The sequence below is a fragment of the Carlito syrichta genome, unplaced genomic scaffold, assembly GCF_000164805.1.
Source record: "Carlito syrichta isolate Samal-C Ts95f unplaced genomic scaffold, Tarsius_syrichta-2.0.1 Scaffold303123, whole genome shotgun sequence".
Classification (NCBI taxonomy): domain Eukaryota; kingdom Metazoa; phylum Chordata; class Mammalia; order Primates; family Tarsiidae; genus Carlito; species Carlito syrichta.
This window is the reverse complement of record NW_007247219.1, coordinates 219,662-239,574: the sequence shown is the minus strand read 5'-3', so window position 1 is coordinate 239,574 and position 19,913 is coordinate 219,662. Positions and strand designations below refer to the sequence as shown.

General features: G+C 36.3%; 1 protein-coding gene across 10 annotated transcripts in view; it reads right to left on the bottom strand.

Annotated features, from left to right (window-relative positions):
* RBFOX2 (RNA binding protein, fox-1 homolog 2) overlaps window positions 1–19,913 on the bottom strand; it is a 221,432-nt gene that overhangs the window by 34,827 nt on the left and 166,692 nt on the right. For 6 of the 10 annotated variants that reach the window (XM_021712197.1, XM_021712198.1, XM_021712200.1 and 3 more), the window contains 2 exons: window positions 8,594–8,737; window positions 4,522–4,575 (listed from right to left, as the gene is read on the bottom strand). In XM_021712197.1, coding sequence (XP_021567872.1) covers window positions 4,522–4,575; window positions 8,594–8,737 — 198 coding nt within the window. Of the gene's footprint in view, window positions 1–4,521; window positions 4,576–8,593; window positions 8,741–19,913 lie in introns of all 10 variants that reach the window. The other 4 variants (XM_008057763.2, XM_008057777.2, XM_021712199.1 and 1 more) reach the window with 3 other exon arrangements.

Below are 19,913 nucleotides of genomic sequence, written 5' to 3'. Positions count from 1 at the left end.
AAATGTTTTTTAATTTGTGTAATCTTTGAATTTTTCCATCTCAGAATAATGAGAAAGAAAATTTACCATGTAACTTTTAAGGGAGAAATCAAAAGCAGACGATCTCCTGGATATGGCCAGAACACAGAAATTAAAAAAATAAAAATAAAACTAAAAACTCATAAAATGGTAACAAAGGAAAACTAAACAAAGCCCTTTGGAAATACATGCACTGTTAATTCAGTTTTAATAAAAAACATTTCACTTCAGCATTACCTATCACATTTTACTAAAAATTACGAAGGCCTACTTAATGCAATTTCAAAAAAAGTACTTTGACCATATATTGAAAGAAATAATTTCTATTTGCATGAAATTAAAAGCCAGGGTAACAGGCAAAAAATTACAGCACATTATTGTGTCCATGGAATAGGAACAGAGGTTTTACCTTCCCTAACTCCAGCCTAAACTTTAGCCCAACCTAAACCCAGATCCCCGTTATTCCAGAAATCCACCTGAGAGAAGTAATGAGAACACATTAAAAATTTGCTAGAATAATTTGAATGTTCCTATTGTAAAGAAATGATAAATATTTAAGGTGATAGATATCCCAATTACCCTGATCTGATTATATGAACGTATCAAGTTATTGCATGTACCCCCCCAAAATAGGCACATCTAATATGTATCAATTTTTAAAACACTTATTAGAAATGTCAATAATTGTTGCTGTGCTCTATTATGTAGTCCTTTAATGGATTTTATTAATTGGCACTATCTGAAGAGGTGAACAGTTTCTATATATTCAATATTTACAATACATCTCTTTAAGTAACAACTGTATCAAGATTATTTCAACACTTTACGGAACATATGTTAGAATCTGTGTATTCTTTTAATTAATAAGCTTGATAATTATCACAGAAAGTTGTTATATGGCTGGGTAATAGTGAATAAGGAGGTGGAAAGTCTGAAGGTCAATGATGGAATAAACTTTTGAAAAGCAATTAAGTCACAAAAAAGTCTCTAGCAGAGAATGCAATGTCAAGAATACTGGGGGTTAAACTAAGTGACCATTATTTAGGGTTCTGTTTTAAAATTCTATGTTAAAAAAAAAAAGACTGAAGGATGCACAAGAATGTCAATAGTAAATATTCTCTTAAATAAACCATATGTGCTTTTCTTAGTTCTTTCTACTTTTCATTAAGCACCACTTTTTCCTTTTGAAAGGGTGTTTTTAAGCTGTTACTCAAAAGACCTATAAGTAGAGTAACATTACAGTTTGTCGTTCACACTGGAACATTCTGAGGGAGAAAGGAGACATTATTAATAATCATGCTAAGATAATTGGTACAAATTGGGGTTGTCTTGGATAGACAAGGACATATGGCCACTCTACCTAGACATTATCTTATTAATCATTACTATCTTATTGTCATTAATGGTGAAATTTAGAAATGAATAAAGCTTACAAACTCATATAAGTCTTAATAATCCATTTTCAAAAGGATAGTCTATCTTCATTTCAGTTGATCATAGAACATCACATATAGCTAACTCTTATGTTTTTACAAAGGAGTGGGGAGTAAAAAGGCTAAAAAAATCCCACATGAAACAATTTAAATATGTATGTATACAAGTGTGTGCATGTATGTGACATAAATTCATTCCATAATTTAGGTAAGCCAAACCTAAAATATGAAACTCAAAGAAGAAAAAAGGAAAATAGTCAACAAAAAAGAAACTCCTTTTTGGAGCACAGCAGTTCCACTCTATAGGCAAGCTGAAAAGGCAGAACATTGGCAGGCAAGGAGGGAGTGGGCATAGCAATGTAACACTGTTTATTTATGTTTTCTTTCCTTTCTTTCTTTTTTTTATTTCAATAGCTTTAGGGGGTACAAATGATTTTTGGTTACATGGATGAATTGTATGGTGGCAAATAATCTTTTCAAATGTGTGAGTTTTCGAACGCTGGGCAGACAGTCTCATTATAAAAAAATAAGATATGGTAAAAAGTTGCTTTTTGTTTTGGAACAATTCAATTAAATACTATTTTACATATAAGTATTGCTTATTTCAGAATAATTTTGTGACTAGTTTTTCCATTACTGCTTCAAAAAAAATTCAATAAAGTTAATTTCTGTACAGAAAAGCACATAAAAGTCAGAGTAACTCTTAACTAAACAACAGGCCCAAATAAAGTCTCCTTTCCTCTGGTTCTTTTCAAAATACCTGATAATTTTACAGTTAATCTCAAATAGATATGAAATGAGAAACTGAACTTAATTCACAAAAAGAATTCATTAATATATCTTAGGTGGATCCCAGAGAAGGCATCTATGGGTCTGATTCCAAAATAAATCTCTATTAGGAGCCTAAGATCAGTTTCAGGGGAACCTATTCCAGGGCGGAATTTTAGGTAACAGTTAAGAAATCAAAAGATGAAAACAAGGTTTTGCATCAGCCTTGAAAGCAAATCCATGGCAATTCTGAATTCTGTGCTTTGTTTTTAAAACATTTATCAATTAGTACATAGTCTGTACACCCTTTAGCAGCCCAAAGAAAAATGGGGCAGTGAGGACACAGTATTAAGCTGAGAGAAGCAGCATATGCTTTTAGATTCTCCCAAAAGAAAAGAAAGGCTTATGTTTTTATTTTAAAATAAAAATTACAAGGGAGAAATAAGTGGATCAAGGGAAATTTTTAAAAATTTGGTAGTAGGCAAATCCTTAAAGTCAATGAAAGAAGCCTTAAGAAAGATCAATTTCCTTTGCTTCACAATAATTCAGTCAAATTATTTTCTTGGTAAGGAACAAGTCCTCAATGCCTGATGAAAACTATATTGGGCTTCCAGTTGCTAGAGTCTAGTTAAGAATATTTTAAGTGCATACATTTAAAACCAAAAATATTTAAACCACTACTTTAGATAAACAATGTGGTCAAAAATCTTCACGTAATTTATTCTACTTTTGTGTGCTTCTCATCTCTAAACCATTGTCATTTCCCATCTTGTAGCTAAAAAGATCACACAAAAAAAATGCAAACGAAGCAACAAAAGAATAGAAAACCACTGTGATGAAATTACAAGCATAAATAGTTTTACTGGTTGCCATTTGAACAGACTTCATGTTAAAAAAATACTTACCAAGTACTGGAGAAAAGTTCTGTATAGATATATTAATCGTTTGTTTGTTTGTTTTAACTGAAAACTAGAAACTTAGAGTATAATTACCTCTTTAATAATTAACACATAATTGTTAAAGTCAGAATTAAATACTTTTAGTGTTGATACATTCTATAAAGGAAGGGAATAATAAGGAACATTAGAACAGTGCACACATTTTTATGAGTACAGATGGGGCAGGAGGTATATATGACTGTGTATGTTATCAATTTCCAAAGTACAGTGAATTTGAAGTATAAAATTGAAGAAAGGTAAATATTAGCTCATTTGTTGGCTTTACTTAGCTTTCCTCAAATTACATTCTTCGGAGATTTAATTACAGCCAAGAGCTATTTTCCAAGTTCAGCAGACATAACCAAATGACAATTAATTAAAATATTTCCCCAACCTAGAGAAATCAAAGTAGAACTTAATGTAGCAATAGCATGGTAAATATTTAGGCTTGGCCACACTAGTTTCAGTGGGGTATATTTTATTTGTTGAACAATGAGAAAACTTTCAAATAAAACTTGCCAAAATTCAGTTCATCAAACATTTTTTTCACACCACTGCTTTGCCATTCCTTCATTCCTAAAAACCTTGCTGCTTATTTTAATGCTTAGAAATTCTAAATCGTATAGACTGGGAATTAAATATAGTAAACTAATGGGGGAAAATAAATTTTAACTAAAGATTTCATTTCTTATATAGAATACATACAGAAGAAAATACATATATAAAAATATATTGTTACTACTTTCATTTTTACGCAAAATACTCACTGTATTTGTAATTTAAGTGATTCTACATCCTGAATATCACCTATCTTAGTAATACTTAAAAGGAGGAAATCAGTTCACAGTGAATTCCTGAGTCACTGGGAACTCACTGTATTTAAGCCTTATCAAAATTTATTCAAAAGAGAGAGCCAGTCAATAGAATAACTGAAATAATAAATTTGTTCTAAATATGCTATTTTGAAGTTGGATTTCTAAAAGTTGAATTGTTCTGACAGAATTCAGTATTCTCATTGAATTTCACTTTTTTCTCTCTTTTTGCTCTCTTCCTTTAAAATAGGAACATGTGGGCCAAAATGAAGGCGGACAAAGGACTGTCTTCTATATCCTGTGTCCCTTACTGTCACACTTTACCCCCAGGTTTCTCTGTTGCTTATCCTATTACCCTCCCAAGGTAAGCTACATAGGATAAAGCTGGGCCATATGATGGCTCATTCTTAGAGATAATCTAACCCATGGTGGGTATTGGGATACTTTGATGCAAGCTTGAAAAACAGTTTCTGTTTTCTAAACACTTACTATTTAAAATAAAACAAAACTCAAAACCAAATCAAGCATACTTGATATTGAAATGGAGCTTACCTTAGAGCCACGTTCATTAAAGATGATTTCTACATCTAGGATTTTGCCAAACTGCTGCAGAGACAAAAATAAAAACACTTAATTATGGTCAGCTTTTTATCCACATACTTTATTCTCTTTTGATATTGGAATAGTAGGTTTTTTCCTCCTTCTTTACTTATTTAAATCCCACATTTGTATTTGTTGGTAAATCCTAAAACTGGTTTCCGATTTTTCCTCAGCACTGAGCTGACAATTTCTTGTTTTTCAGTCCTTTCTCAGTTTACTCACTCAGGCATTACCCACTTCTACGTGTGGAAGCTGCTGTCCAAAGATATTCACAGTGTTACCCCATTATATACTTCTGTGGACAAGAACTGGGAATTTTCCTAACTACATCTCTAATTTTTCAAATGGCTGTTTTAAGAAGTAAATTTTACTAAGTAGAATGATATGCTCTTAAAGGCCACCTTCCCCCCTTTTTTCTTGATTTACACAAGCAAACCATATAGACTGTGTAAAAATTAGAAAACATAAACAAAAAGGAAAAGGGAAAACAGAAAATGAAGATAGCCTGCAATGCCACCACTGTAACATTTTAGTACACAGCCTTCCAGGCAATCCTTCATCATATACACTTCATGCACTGCTTTTTTTTTTTTTAAACTTGGCAATCGATTATGAGCAATTATCTAATTTTTTTTTTCTTTTCTGAGTTGGAGTCTTACTCTGTTGCCCAGGCTGGAGGGCAGTGGCACACTCCCAGCCACTGAGCCTTGACCTGCTGGGTTCAGTTGATCCTTTCGCCTTAGTCTTCCAAGTAGTTGGAACTACAGGCATGTGCCATCACACCCGGCTAGTTTTTTGATTTATTATAGAAAAGAGGTCCTGCCAAGTTACCCAGGCTGGTCTCAAACCTGTGGGCTCAAGCAAACCTCTCACCTCGGCCTCCCAAAGTGCTGGGATTATAGGTGTGAGCCACCGTGCCCGGCCAATTATCTAATTTAATAAATATATATCTGTGTTACCATTTCTATAGACTACATGCTATCTGCCATGATATTTTTGAAACAAACATTGTGAACACTTACAATTACAACTCTCTTCAATCATGACTTCAGTAGTTTAACATTTGGAAAAGCAAACAAAGCTAAAGGCACAAAGCCTAAACTCTATTGTTAAGCATAAAGTCTATAATTTTGGGAGAAAAGGGGAAGTATATATAGGATTCAAAGCTGTAATCAATACTTGAATGAACTGAATTAAAGGTATATGCAGTAAATTTCCAGGTATCTTTTTGAGTACTGGATTCATATCTAATTATTGATTTCACTTGAATTTCATACCAGACTTGAGAAAATGTGAAAAAAAACTGAAATGAAAAGAGTAAAAGAGAAATCATGCTTTTCCACTGGACTGAATCAATACTATCTTTATCAGAAGATATGTATTAAGAACCCTAGTTTTCTAGCTAAGACTTTTGTGTTTAACAGAAAATTAGAAAAATCAAGAACAGGAAAATATCTTATTCTACATAGGAAGACATTTTATTTTACTTATATGCCCATCCTATAAAACTAAGATTTGTATGGTGTTTTAGAGTTTGTTTTGCTTTACATTTCCTAATGCATTCTTGTAACATCCTTCTGGAGTAAGAGTAATGATTGCCTTTCCTTTTATGGTTAAGAACAATGAGGTTGAAATAAGCTATCTGTTAAGTTTACTGAGCTAATAAAATGGAGCGTGGACTCTCTACTCTTTACCAATGCTACTGACCTTCCACATGATAGATATTAATAACCATGTGGAAGAAAACAAAGCAACTAGTTATCGCTTGCAAGGAAAAAGTTATTCCTTTTGCATCTTAGGCCTTACGGGAAGACCATAATACACTTCAAAAAATCACTAATTGGGGCGTGAGGGTTCACGCATGTAATCCCAGCACTTTGGAGGCCAAAATGGGAGGATTGTCTGAGTCCAGGAGTTCAGTATCAGCCTAGAAAACACAGTGAGACCTCGACTCTACAAAAAATCAGTCAGGCGTAGTGGAGAGTGCCTGTAGTCCCACATACTTGGGAGGCTGAGGTGAAAGGATCACCTGAGCCCAGGAGGTGGAGGCTGTGGTGAGCTGTGATTATGCCACTGCATTCCAACCTGGGCAACAGAGTGAGACTTCGACTCAAAAAAAAAAAGAAAAAAAAAAGAAAAAAAAGAAAGAAAGAAATCACTAATTGGCCTAGGCAGATCATCAATGGACACTGTTTTTCTGACTCAAGAGAAACACCCCTCCATTGTACTCCATTCTCAAAGACCTACAGAGTCTAAAGATTCGATATTATTTCTGATAATTCAATAGAGAACCTAATAACTCATGCTTCTATGTAACCTAAGTCCTTTATGCTACCCTTTATCTTTTCTGTTGCTTTCTTTTCTGTAAAGATGGAAAACAGCTGGTTACCATTTTCTGTGTAAAAGCTCTTCAAGTACTTCAAGAACATCATTAAATCTCAACTCTGGCCTTCTCGTCAGTGTGTATAATATATCCAGTAGTCAGCTACAAATGACAGAACTTTGATTCAGTGTCTTGTCACCATAAAGTGGCCACAACCAAGACTTAAAGAAGGGCATTTTTTTTTCTAACAAAGCACCATACAGCTATCCTAATGGAATGTAATAAAAACTGACTATCTTTTGATCAAGTTATGAGTTTGGTCAAATTCAAACAAGCAACAAAACACAGGCTCAGAAAAAATTAAGACTCTCAGAAGTCATTCACTTTCCAACAATTTAAATCTTTGCTATTACACGTATTTTCTTTTTCTTTCCATGATGGCCATTTCAGGAGGAAGTAAACAGATGACAGAACACATTAGAGGCATCAAATCAATCTTTTATACCTGTTTTTATATATTGGTCTTGACACTGTTGAATATGAGCAAGGAAGTAAAAATAAAATCCTGAGGTACTGTCTGCCTTCACAAATATTATTTGGTTTAATTCATAACACTCTGAAAGGTAGAGATTACTAACTCTATTTTTATAGATGTGATATTCAAGTTCAAAAAGGTTACATGAATTTCCCAAGTTCACATGAAAACAGAATCTGAACCCAGGCTCTTTGATACCAAAATCCATACTCTTTCACTTTAATGAGCCACTGCTAAATATGTCTTTCCACATTGTGAATCTTCTTAGACACTACAAAGGCTGAGTACAGAGTGGCAATAATGCCTCCCTGAACCTAGTCCTTTGGTCCTGTGGTTGAAGGGGTAAGAGGAAAGGCAGTATTGTGCAGGGCTTATATGGTAGGCAAAGAAAGAACTAAGAAGGTGACAGGATGAATAAGTGGAGGTCACCAAACTTATTTGCACATTAGAATCATCTGGGGATCTTGTAAAAATACCTAAGCCCGGCATGGTGGCTCAAGTCTGTAATCCTAGCATTTCGGGAGGCTGAGGAGGGAGGACTACTTGAGCCCAGGAGTTTGAGACCAGCCTGGGCAACACAGCAAGACCCCCATTTCTTTACATTAAAAAAAACAAAAACAAAACAGAGCAAAAAACATAAGCCCAAGCAATAGCCCAGGTCAATTGAATCAAAACCTTTGGACATAGGCCTCAATACATTTTTAGCTTCCCAGGTGATTTTCAAAGTGCAAATTTAAGATTCACTGCTCTAAAAGAATGTGTATGCTTGCTCTTTTCAGTGAAACTAAGCATATAATTGATTAGTTTCCTAATCAATTATATGCTTAGTTTCACTCAAAAGAGCAGGAATACACACTGGTGGGTGAGTGGGGTGACCCTCTCGTCCTCCTTTTAGCACTAAAAGTCTCATGTCACTAGAAATCCCTCAGTCCCAGCAAACTGGGTCATATGGTCACTTCATATGTGTGACAATTTGCAAGGTCATGGTTAGAGTAGACTGGGTGTTAGAAAAAGGTTTCTAAAGACTGATAACAATGCTGATTTACCTCAGGATCTTTTTCAATCTACTTAAAGCTGAATCCTAAAGCACTAATGACTAATAACACATCTGGTGGATTAAATTCTATTTTAATTGTGAAATCCATAAAAGAACTTAAGAGACTTACCCCAAACATCTGCCGGAGGTCAGGGTCCCGGAAGCGGAAAGGAATATTAGAGACATGCAGCCGTTTTGGGGTAGATTTACTCTCTGAATTTTCACTACTTTGTGTCTGTGACTGCTGGCCGTCTGTCTGTGCTCCACCTTCTGTCTGCTAAGCAAAGAAACAGACAACACTGAATGAAAAATAAACACAGTTACTTCACAATAATTGTGTAAAATACTTAAAGTCCTTCCTCATAGCAATTACTCCCAAACAGTGTATTTTTAAGCAAAAATTATAGTTGTCCTTTCAAAGAAAAAAATCTCCAAATATGCCATCTATGTTCCAAATGCTATAGTCTACAAACACAATTCTGGTCTTGTGAGTACTTATAGCACATTAGCAAAATGGAAAATAATGGATACAGAATACTTAAGTGACTTGTCCGAGATCACATGGAGATACATTAGGATAACTGAAGATGTAAAAATAGTTCCTTAGTCTTTATTCTTAGATATTTAGGAAAGCTTTCTATTTTTAAAAAATTCTTTTCTATTTCTGAGACCTTCCTATTTTGAAAATAGAGAGTCTGTTGTATTTAGTTATGGGGGGGTCTCTCATTTTTGGCCTATTATCACAGGTTCTCTCATGTAAATAAAATAAAGGAATATTTTTATATTTCATTCCTTCTCTAGAGTTTATCACCACCAGGTTGCCAAGTTATTATAATGACATTATTTATGATGAGAAGAAACCTAGTATCAACTGAAGAAGCTTTTTATTTTGAAACAAATCTGTATTCTCCTCTCTTATTTATGCAATTCCAGTTAACTTCAGTGCAGGGACTCATCCTCCTGTATCCCAAAGGGTCTTTAGTGAGTCTAACTGTTGGAAAAAGACTTTGAGAATCCTCGACTAATCTGCTACTCAGCATATAAATGCTAGATTTGCACAAATCCATAGTGAAAGAGTATAAATAAAAATGGAGATGCATTTTTAATTATGAATCTCTTTGGCAAAATCCCAGGCACACATTTATCACATTATTTTTCTTCACTAAATCTTCAAAAAAGTTGTTACGTTAAGAAAATTTTTGACAAACCTTTGACAGGTGTGACACATTCTAGGCATGCAATTACGAAATATTCATCTGGAATTTAAGAACCTTATTATTTACTATTCCACAGAGAATACCAAAAAAAAAGGTGCATGCAAACTGGAGGCTTGCTGAGCTGATTAAAACAACATACTTTTAAAACACGAGTAGAACTTGCTGTTGTTATTCTCTCAATCGAAGTGGAACTGAGTCCCTAATCCATTCTTCTGGGTGACACGGGACGAATCCCCTCCCTTTGACCCAATGTTCAGGCTAAAAGAAGCTGTGAATCAGATACTTTTGGCTTAGAGATGTTAGCAACCATCTTGATATGAAGTTTAAAACTTAAAGGATAATCAGGAATAAACTGAACAAATACCAGCTTTTCAAGTGTCGATCTAAGTGATGGCAGCTTTTTATCTAGTTTCATTCAGACCTTGCAGATGGCTGAAATGTGCAATGATGAATGTGATATAAAAATAGCAGTAAAGGGAAGAGCTATAAAGCAATGTTCTGTGAAAGTGTAAGGTTTTCAATCATTAATCTGAGCACAAGCAGACTAAACAAAACAAATTTCATTGAAAGATGAAATTCACTAAGTTTCACTAAAACAGCATCATGGACACCAACACGCAGTCAAAGCAATGAGCATCAATTACAACTAATGCACTTTCAAGCACCTTCACACTTGCCCCTTACATCGCATAGCTGGATCACATAAAACTCTCTCTTCAATCACACTGTAAAACCACCAGATCTGAGCTGTAAGATGACAGTGTATCACTCTGAGGAAAGCTAAAAAGACTGAGTCTACAGGCTCCAAATCGCAGTTTTATAAATGACTCATACATGTAGTCCGTGTATTCTGTCACAGTGTATGTGAAGCGGCAGGAGGAATGAAAACGAATGACCACTTCAAAGCAGGCTGTCCAAGATACTTTTCTGTCGCTCTGGGTAACTCTTTGCTGTTCTGATGACACAATTTAAGATCAGAAATCAGACTAGTTAGTTTTCCATTATGTAGTGAACACTCATTTTTTTAAAAGTATGAAATCTTTAAAGAGATCTGGCAAGTGGAAAAAGTGAACTATCATTTCCAAAATTCTCAAGCTTCTAATCTAATGAAAATTTTAAATTGAGGTTTAATATTCATAGATAAAAACGCACAAATCATAAGCATGGAGCTGAATTAACTTTCCCAAAGAAAGTACACACATGTAACCATCAAATGAGATCAAGATACAGGGTTCCAGGAGTATCTGAGGGGCCCACTCCAGTCACTGTTCCCCTGCCAAATGATCACCACAATCCTCATTTTATCTCCATAGATTACTTTTGCCATTTAAAAACTTAATTTAAAAAAACAAGCATACAGTAGACTCTTTTGTGTCTGGCTATTTTCACACAATATATTTATGTAGAACACACATATACTGTTGTAATTTTTCCATTCTTATTCCACTGTATAAATAACAGAATTTATTTAAGCTGCTGTCCGTTTCAGCTTTTAAGAATAATGTTCCTATGAACAGTCTTGTTTGCATGTCTTTTGGTACACTCAAGTAGGTATTTCTGTTGGGTGGGTATATGTATATATCTAGGAGTGAATTTTCTGGGTCAAGAATATGTGTATGTTCAGCTTTAATAGTACTGCCAGTTTTCCAAAGTGGCTGTACTAATTTATACTCCTATCAAGTGTGTGTAAGAGTTCTACTTGTTCTTAGTATTATCATTTTCATTTTAACTGGTCTAGTTAGTATCATCATACCATGGATTTAATTTGCATTTTGCTAATGATTAATTAAATCGATCACCTTTTCATATGTTTAACGGACATTTTGATATCCTCTTGTGAAATGTCTATAGATCCTTTGCTCATTTTCTATGAGGTTGACTGGTTTGGGCTTGATTTGTAGAAGTTTTTTTGTAAATTTTGGTTATAAGTTCTTTGATAGAGGTATTGCAAACAATTATCTTTTAATGCTCTGTATTCCAGCTCTCAGATTTTTGACAAAAATATTTTAACTGGCTGGTGTCATTACCACCAAAACGGTTAATTCAAACATTCCATTTTTGAACAGACACCGTTATCTTTTCCATTTGTTTGCTTCCTCACTAGAACAAACAAACATTTACTCTCCACTTCCCTACCTCTGACTCCTCACCTAGAGGTGTTTACTTTCATTTCTATCCACTTTAGTGAGCCTGTCATTTCAATCCCCATGGTTAATCTGTCTACAAAAACTGCAACCCTGAATAAATCCAACCATCAGTTTGACCTAATTTTGAACCTAGGCAGGTAACAGCTTCAGGAGGAAAATCATTCAACTGGACTTTTAAACAGCACAACAGATGCACAGTCACCAAAACAAAAAGGGCCCTCAACGTTGCCCAGTAATCTTACCAAGTTTCTTCAGTGAGCTACAAGGGGGACAAAAACACTGAAAACAAACCCAGAATTTTCTTTTAGAGGGCATACTACATTCAGAATGTGTTCTTCCAGATCAAACAACCAACCAAAGTTTGTATCTGGAAGTTCTGAGAAACTGTTTTGCAGTTTGGTTTTGTTTGTTTCATTTTAAAGATGTGGGGTACAAGTCAGGATTTGGCACGCAAGTGGTCTCGGTACCGGTGAAGTCTGAGCCCCCCAGTGGCCCTCATTTCGCCTGGATTAGGATCAGGCACCCTTATAGATGCTATTTACCCCCCCCCCCACAGCAGTGTACTGCTATTGCCAATCCCTTTTGTGTCGTTTATGACAGGTGTTCAGGGTCCACTTGTGAGTGAGAACATGTGGTACTCAGTACTTTGTTTCTGTGATAGATCACTGAGTGTGACAGACTCCAAATCCATCCAAATTGCTGTGAAGTCCATAGTTTTGCTAAGCCGTTTTTGGCTCAAAACAGCATGAAATGGGTGCCCCACCCTCCCTATTCACCTGATCTCATCCCAGCAACTTTTTTGTTTGTTTCCCTGGATGAAAAAAGTCCTCCAAGGGAAATATTTTGATGTGGAAAAGGTGAAACAAAAATGGAAGAAGTTCTCAAAGGCATCCAAATTGACGGGTTTAAAAACTGTTTACAGCCATGGAAAAATGTCTTGATAGGTGTATTGTATCAAACTGAGAGTACTTTGAAAGTGACTGAAGTTTAAACATATAAGAATAAATGTACAACTTTTAAAATAAATAAATTCTGGGTTTTTTTTTGGGGTCCCTCCTCATATGTCCCTAATTCTTTACAAATACTATTTCAAACTTACTTTCCTCTCTTTAAACCTCAGATCATTTTTTCTTTGCACTTACACAACTGTATTAAAAACAAGAATCTCTATAAAATAGAAACTATTTCTTGAATATCAGATCTGATCTAAGCCTAATATTTTAATTAATATAATTATTTCAACTCCTGAACACAATAGTTATTTTATTTATTTACTGTAGAGATGAGGTCTCATCAAGTTGCCCAGGCTGGTCGCGAACCCATCCTCTCACCTCGGCCTCCCAAAGGGCTGGGATTATAGGTGTGAGCCACCGCGCCTGGTATTTTTTTTTTTCTTCGAGTTGGAGTCTCACTGTCGCCCAGTATGGCGACCACCACAGCCTCGACCTGCTGGGCTCAAGCGACCCTTCCGCCTCAGTCTTCCAGGTAGCCGGAACTACAGACACACGTTACCACACCCAGTTAATTTTTTAATTTATTGTAGAGACAAGGTCTTACCATGCTGCCCAGGCTGGTCTCGAATCCACGGGCTCAGGCAGTCCTCTCGACTTGGCCTCCCAAAGTGCTGGGATTATAGGCTTGAGCCACTGCACCCGGCCCATTTTTTTTTTTTTTTTTTAAGAGGCAAGGTCTCACTCTGTTGCCCACACTGGAGGGCAGTGGGGTCATCATAGCTCATTGCAGCCTTAAACCCCTGGGCTCAAGGAATTCTGGGCTCAAGTGTCCTGAGTAGCTGGGAATACAGGCACAGACCACCGTGCCCAGTTAATTTTTAAGATTTTTATGGAGATAGGGGTCTCACTATGCTGTCCAGGCTGGTCCTGAACTCCTGGCCACAAGCAATCCTCCTATCTCAGGCTCCTGAGTAGCAGGGACTACAGGTGTGAGCCACTGCACCTGGCCCTTAAAAAAAAAAGGACAAGTAGGCACAGGCACTATTTTTTATTCTCATATTTCAGATGAGTAGTCTGATCAATAGAAAGTCTGTTTAAGTAATGAAGCAGGGATTCAAACCCAGGCAGTTCGACCCCGGAGTGCAAATTCTTAACCACTATATTATACTATACTTTACAGGTATTATTTACTTTAATCCTCACATAACTCTATCAAGCAAGTACTATTATTATCCCCAATTGACAGAGGAAGAAACAAAGGCATCAAAATGTTATTTGCCCAAGATTATGTAGTAAGTGGCAGAGTAGGAATTGAAACCTAGGCAACCCAATTTCAAATGCCAAACGGTTTCCTTTCTAGTACTGCAATCAACGACTCTTCCATCTTATTAGAAGGGAGGACACGTGTGGATCCTGGCCTCTCTTACTTTCTTAGGACCCTCATCTGATGGTGCAAGACTCCTGGGGTGAAGACAGGAATGGGTAAGAGAGAGGGAAGGCTACAAGAGAGGAGACGAGGTCAGGTTATAAAGGGGAAGGAAAGGGAGAGAAAAGAAAACCAGCAAATGTGCTGGCATCTTATTAAGAAAAAGTCAAGAGAACTACTAAACTGCTAGTGGGGCTACAGAGTGGTTTTCAGTACACAGTGGAAGTAGTAAAGGCTGATCGTCCGATATTAATATAATTAAATGAGATCACATCTCCCACCTAACATCTCCCTTGGGTTTATCTATATGATTACTAATTGCTGAAATACACAAATCAAACACAAAAAGTAAATAAAAGTTCTTAGGCTTTATCTTTGTGAAAAGTAGACAAATTTCTAAGAAAAATCTCTGTCAGTAATAGTATTTTGGTTTGCATTATTTTCTACTGTTAGCTGCTGAACAGCTTTACTGACTGTATAAACAACCTCCCAAGGTTGTGTATTTCCCTTTTGTGGTCATTCTCTGACTTAATGTATCCATTGGGTAGAGGATAAAACAGAAGAGGCTGGAGTCTGTTTACTGACAGTTTATAGCAAGGACTGGCAGCAGTGCTGGCCTGACGCAATCATATGGCTAAATCCTATATACACCCACCCTTCAAACAACTCATCTCCCAGAGTGCAGGAACACAGCACAGGAGTCTGGCGTTGCTTACATTTAGCAGCAATCAGATTTTTAAGCCTCAAAACCTCATCCTACATATGAGAAATAAAAATGGTGGGGTTTTTTTTGATGACCTCAAACCTTTAAAATTCTTTGTGTGTGTGTGTGTGTGTGTGTGTGTGTGTGTCTCACTCTGTCACCCAGGCTGGAGTGCAGTGCATGAGTAGGGTTAATTTTTAAATTTGTTGTAGAGACAAGGTCTTGCCAAGTTGCCCAGGCTGGTCTCACACTCCTGGGCTCAGGCAATCCTCTTGCCTCTGCCTTCCAAAGTGCTGGGATTACAGGGATGAGCTACTGCACTCAACCCTAAAATTTTTATAAGAGGAAAACGGGTTCATTTTCATGACTCTCCTATAAAACAATGGAAATGTCTTAACTGTTTACACATTGTGAACGAACGTCTGTCATGCTCTGAAAGAGAACACTGGGTAATACAAGATGAAGTATGATTCCCAAGTCTCATCATAACAAGACTGAATGCATAATCAGAGATTCTAAGGAATCTCTTGATGATTTCAGAAGCAATATTTTGACTTATTGATTATCCATTTTCTTCAATATTTGTTTTTCCTCTTTTATCCCCCCAATAGATGTCTTCAATTCTTATTTACACCTCTGTGAGGCTATAGGAGAAGAAAATGCAATTTAGCACACAGTATATTTTTTGAGAACCTGATTCATGTCTGAAAACATCCATTTAACCATCCCACTTTAATAACAGTTTGGCTGGGTACAGAATCCTAGTTGGAAGAAAAATCCCTTCAGAATCTTGAAGATAACTCTCAACTGTCTTCTAGCTTTTAGTCTCACTGTTGAGAAATCTGAAGGGAAGATGCCTCTCTCTTAGTATGGGATGCTTTTCTACACTCTCTTGGTTTGTAGGACTATTCAAATATGTTCCGTGTTCCAAAACAAGTCCATAGTAACATGCTTTGGTGGGGGCTTCTTTTATTTTCACATATTTTGCTAATGGTTTTGTGGTTTCTTTCAAGTTGGAAATTAGTGTCCTTCAGTCCTGGGACGCTGTCTTGAATTATTCTGCTGATGATTCCCACTCTGCACATGTTATCTTCCTTTCTGAAACTCATATTATTAAGATACTTATTGGATCTTCTGAACTGTACCTCTAATTTTCTTATCTCTTCTCTTGTATTTTCCTTCTTTCTGCCTGTTAGCTCTATTTTCTGGGATACAAGTACTTAATCTCTTATCTGAAACCCTGAGGTCAAATGTATACCAAAAATCAGAATTTTTTGGATTTTAGGAAGGTAATAGGATATATAGCCTATAATGGGACATCCTCCACTCTGAGATCTGGGGCAGTGATATTTCTTCAGCACAATCTACAAAAATTATCAATAGGTTGTCACTTTTGCTGCAAACTTATGCAAAATCATATGATTCTCAGAACTTTTTGGATTTTGGAATTGTGAATAAGAGACTACAGGCCTCTATTTCTTCCATTTCATCTTCAAGTCCATCAGTGATATTTTTCATTTTGTTGCCATGTTTTTAATTTCAAGGGCTCATCTTCTCTTCTAAACTACTGTTTCGTTCTTAAGTAGATACAATATCTTTTCTTTTATCTTTGAGGATATGACTGTATTGGGGCCTGGGAGCAGTGGGAAGGCTCCTTTCCCCCCCACTAGGTTTCTTTTTTCCACATTTTTTTGTTTTTGTTGTCTATCTTTCATGTTGTAGGTGTTCTTCAGGTATCTAGTAATCCTTGGTTGTCTGTCCATGACTAAAACTGCCCGGGGTGGGGGGGGGGGGGAAGAGGGAAGAGGGAAGGGGAAGCTGGGTAGCTAAAAATCGGATTGGAAGTTCTGAGTGGGGGGGGGTGGAGAGTTTTGGTGACTTTGTGACTCATTCTAGGTTGTGAGGTAAGCAATTTGTTTCTTAACTCTTTCTTCTTGAGCAAATCAGGTTCTCCAGAGAGGAGTCTTCCAGTCTTCTAACTGATACCACCAGTTTCTGAAACTTTTAACATTTTTATGGTATAAGTAAAATCAGCTTTGGAAAAGAAAAAGTAACTCAGAATTAATAATAAAATAATAAATATTTAAGAAAATCTTATAATACTGTACAGATACAATTTTAGTGAAGGCAGCAAAATAGGCAAAATAGCCTGTGCTTGCTTTGAGCTGACATGTATAAAATATTTTTGGAAACACTGCTTGCTTCCAAAATCACCTTTATATTTCAAGTGAAAGAGAGTCTGTACTACAGCCCTTCATACATAATGAAATGCAGAGGTAGCATAAGCAGAAGAAATTGGAAATGAGACATGGTTATCACCTAATGGCAAGTCTAAAATATAAAGTTTTTTCCTTCCTCTGCTCCTTAGAGTCTAGAACTACTTCAGATAAAAGCTGAGGATGATTAAAATATCCTGGGATAAGGAGACATGACAACTAACTACAATGCAGGACCCTGCATTGGATTCAGGACATCATTGAAAAAAACTGACTAAAATGTAAATAAGGTCCGTACTTTACCAAATAGTATTACATCAGTACTTCTTATTGCCTGGTTATGAAAATTATGCTATAGCTGTGTAAGATGTTGACATTAGGGAAAACTGGATGAAGGTATGCAGGAAGTTTCTGTACTAATTTCACAACTTTATTGTAAATCTAAAATTATTTCAAAATTAAAAGTTAAAAAAAGAAAAAAGTATTTTGGGATGACAGATGCTAAACTCTTGAGTATTAAAACACAAAGAATGTTTAGTTGATTTAATCATTATATATAGGCACAGCTGTAAACAAATACTTATGATTGTATTCAAAATGTAATTGGGACTCTATTCCCAGCACTGCTGGAGTCCAGGAGGTCTAGATCAGTCTATGCAACATAGTGAGATCTCGTCTCTACAAAAAATAAAAAAATTAGCTAGGCGTGGTGGCACGTGCCTATAGTCTCAGCTACTCCAAAGGCTGGAAGGACTGCCTGAGTGCAGGAGTTCGAGGTTGTGGTGTGTCATGCTCATGCCACCGCGCTCCAGCCATGGAGTGCAATGAAGTGAGATCCTGATACAAAACAAAACAAATTATTGGCTTGGTGAAGAAAAAACCCCACATTTAATCTAATATTACTGTTACCCATTCCACAATTGGAAACAGTTTAATTCCTAAGCCTCATGATTTTACATACAAAGAACCCAGTCACATAAAGCTTCATCTCCTAAACCATTCTCTCTGAAGACTTCCTGCTTTTAAGAACAAAAGTATAAATCATTCCTAGTTGGGCTCAATTTCTTTTGGATGGGGGATAGTCTTCAGACAAGGTGTCCAAATGAATCCTATTCATAGGCTTATTTTTACAATAATACAAAGTCAGTCACATTTAATGCAAGGTTCATAGTTCTGAAAACAGCATAATTTAAGACTAAACCTATCAAAAGATAGATTTTTCTATTAACTGATAAAAGTAGAGCTGCCATGTGAATTACCATGCAATTCATATTTGCTTTGAAATTAGGCAATTATTAATAAAGTTTTCATTTGGAGTGGTTCAAACTAATTCAAAATTGCCATGAAAGTGAGATTTCATTAATTTTTTATATCACACTATTTCAAAATCTGAATGATTCAAATTTGATTACAATATGATTTGATGTATTTTATATCCAAGAAACTAAAACAGAAACATCACAGCCAAAATATCTTTTAAGTTCACCTAAAGGATACATATGCATGTGCATGTTTCAAGAATCATAAAGCAGCCGGGCTCGGTGGCTCAGCCTATAATCCTGCGCCTTGGGAGGCTGAGGTGAGTGGACTGCCTGGGCCCCCGGGTTCGAGACCCACCTGGGCAACTTGGTGAGACCTCATCTCTATAATAAATCAAAAAATTAGCCGGGTGTGGTAGTGCACACCTGTAATTCCAGCTACCTGGAAGGTTGAGGCACAAGGATCGCTGGAGCCCAGCAGGTTGAGGCTGCGGTGGCCGGGAGCGGCCACTGCACTTCAGTCTGGGCGACAGAGTGAGATTTCAACTCAAAAAAAAAAAAAAAAAAATTAAAAAAAAAAAAAAAAGAATCATAAAGCAGTACTTCCCAAATGATAGAACACCAGTTCTTTAGGATGTTAACTGGTATTTAAAGGACAATTGGTTTCTTGGTTAAAAAAATTTGGCAAACACTGAACTAAACAAAGTTAATAGGTTTCTTGTGAATTTCCAAGAGGAAGAATTCATTTTTCTCTGCAAGAATATTTTACACATATCATCTATTCACTCATTTGTTCATTCATTTCTGTATAGCAGGCTGCAAAATTCACTTTCAAATTACTGCTTTTCCTTTTCTTTTTTTGAGTTGGAGTCTCACTCTTGCTGCCCAGGTTGGAGTACAGTGGCATGCTCATGACCACTGCAGCCTTGATCTGCTGAGCTCAGATAATCCTTCTGCCTCAGCCTTCCAAGTAGCTGGAACTACAGACGCACACCACCACGCCCGGCTACAAATTACTGCTTCTATCTGACTGGATTTTAGGACATGAGCTCCGAAATGTGTGAGGGGGAAAATGGCAAAGGAGAAAAGAGATGTAATTGGATGGTCTGCTAATATGTATTGTTTTATAAATCAGGGACTGCCTATAACACTTTCTTTGAAGTGAAATAATTATATACTAATAGTATCACAGCCAATATTTATTGAGCATTTACTATGTGCCAGGCATCAGACTAAGTACTTGGTATTCATTCTCTCATCTAATTCTGAAAACAATCCTATGCAGGAGAAATTATGACCACCATTTCTACAGATGAGGAAAATGAGCATTGATAATTCTCACCTAGTCACACATTTAGCAAATAGAAAGAGCTGCAAGCTGAACTAGCTCAACCTTATTTCCAGGACTCACACTCCCTAACACTGTATTGTGTGATTCCATTTTTCCTTACAATATTTTACCTTTTTTTTTTTTTGAGTTGGAGTCTTACTCTGTCACCCAGACTGGAGTGCAGTGGCCACTCCTGGCC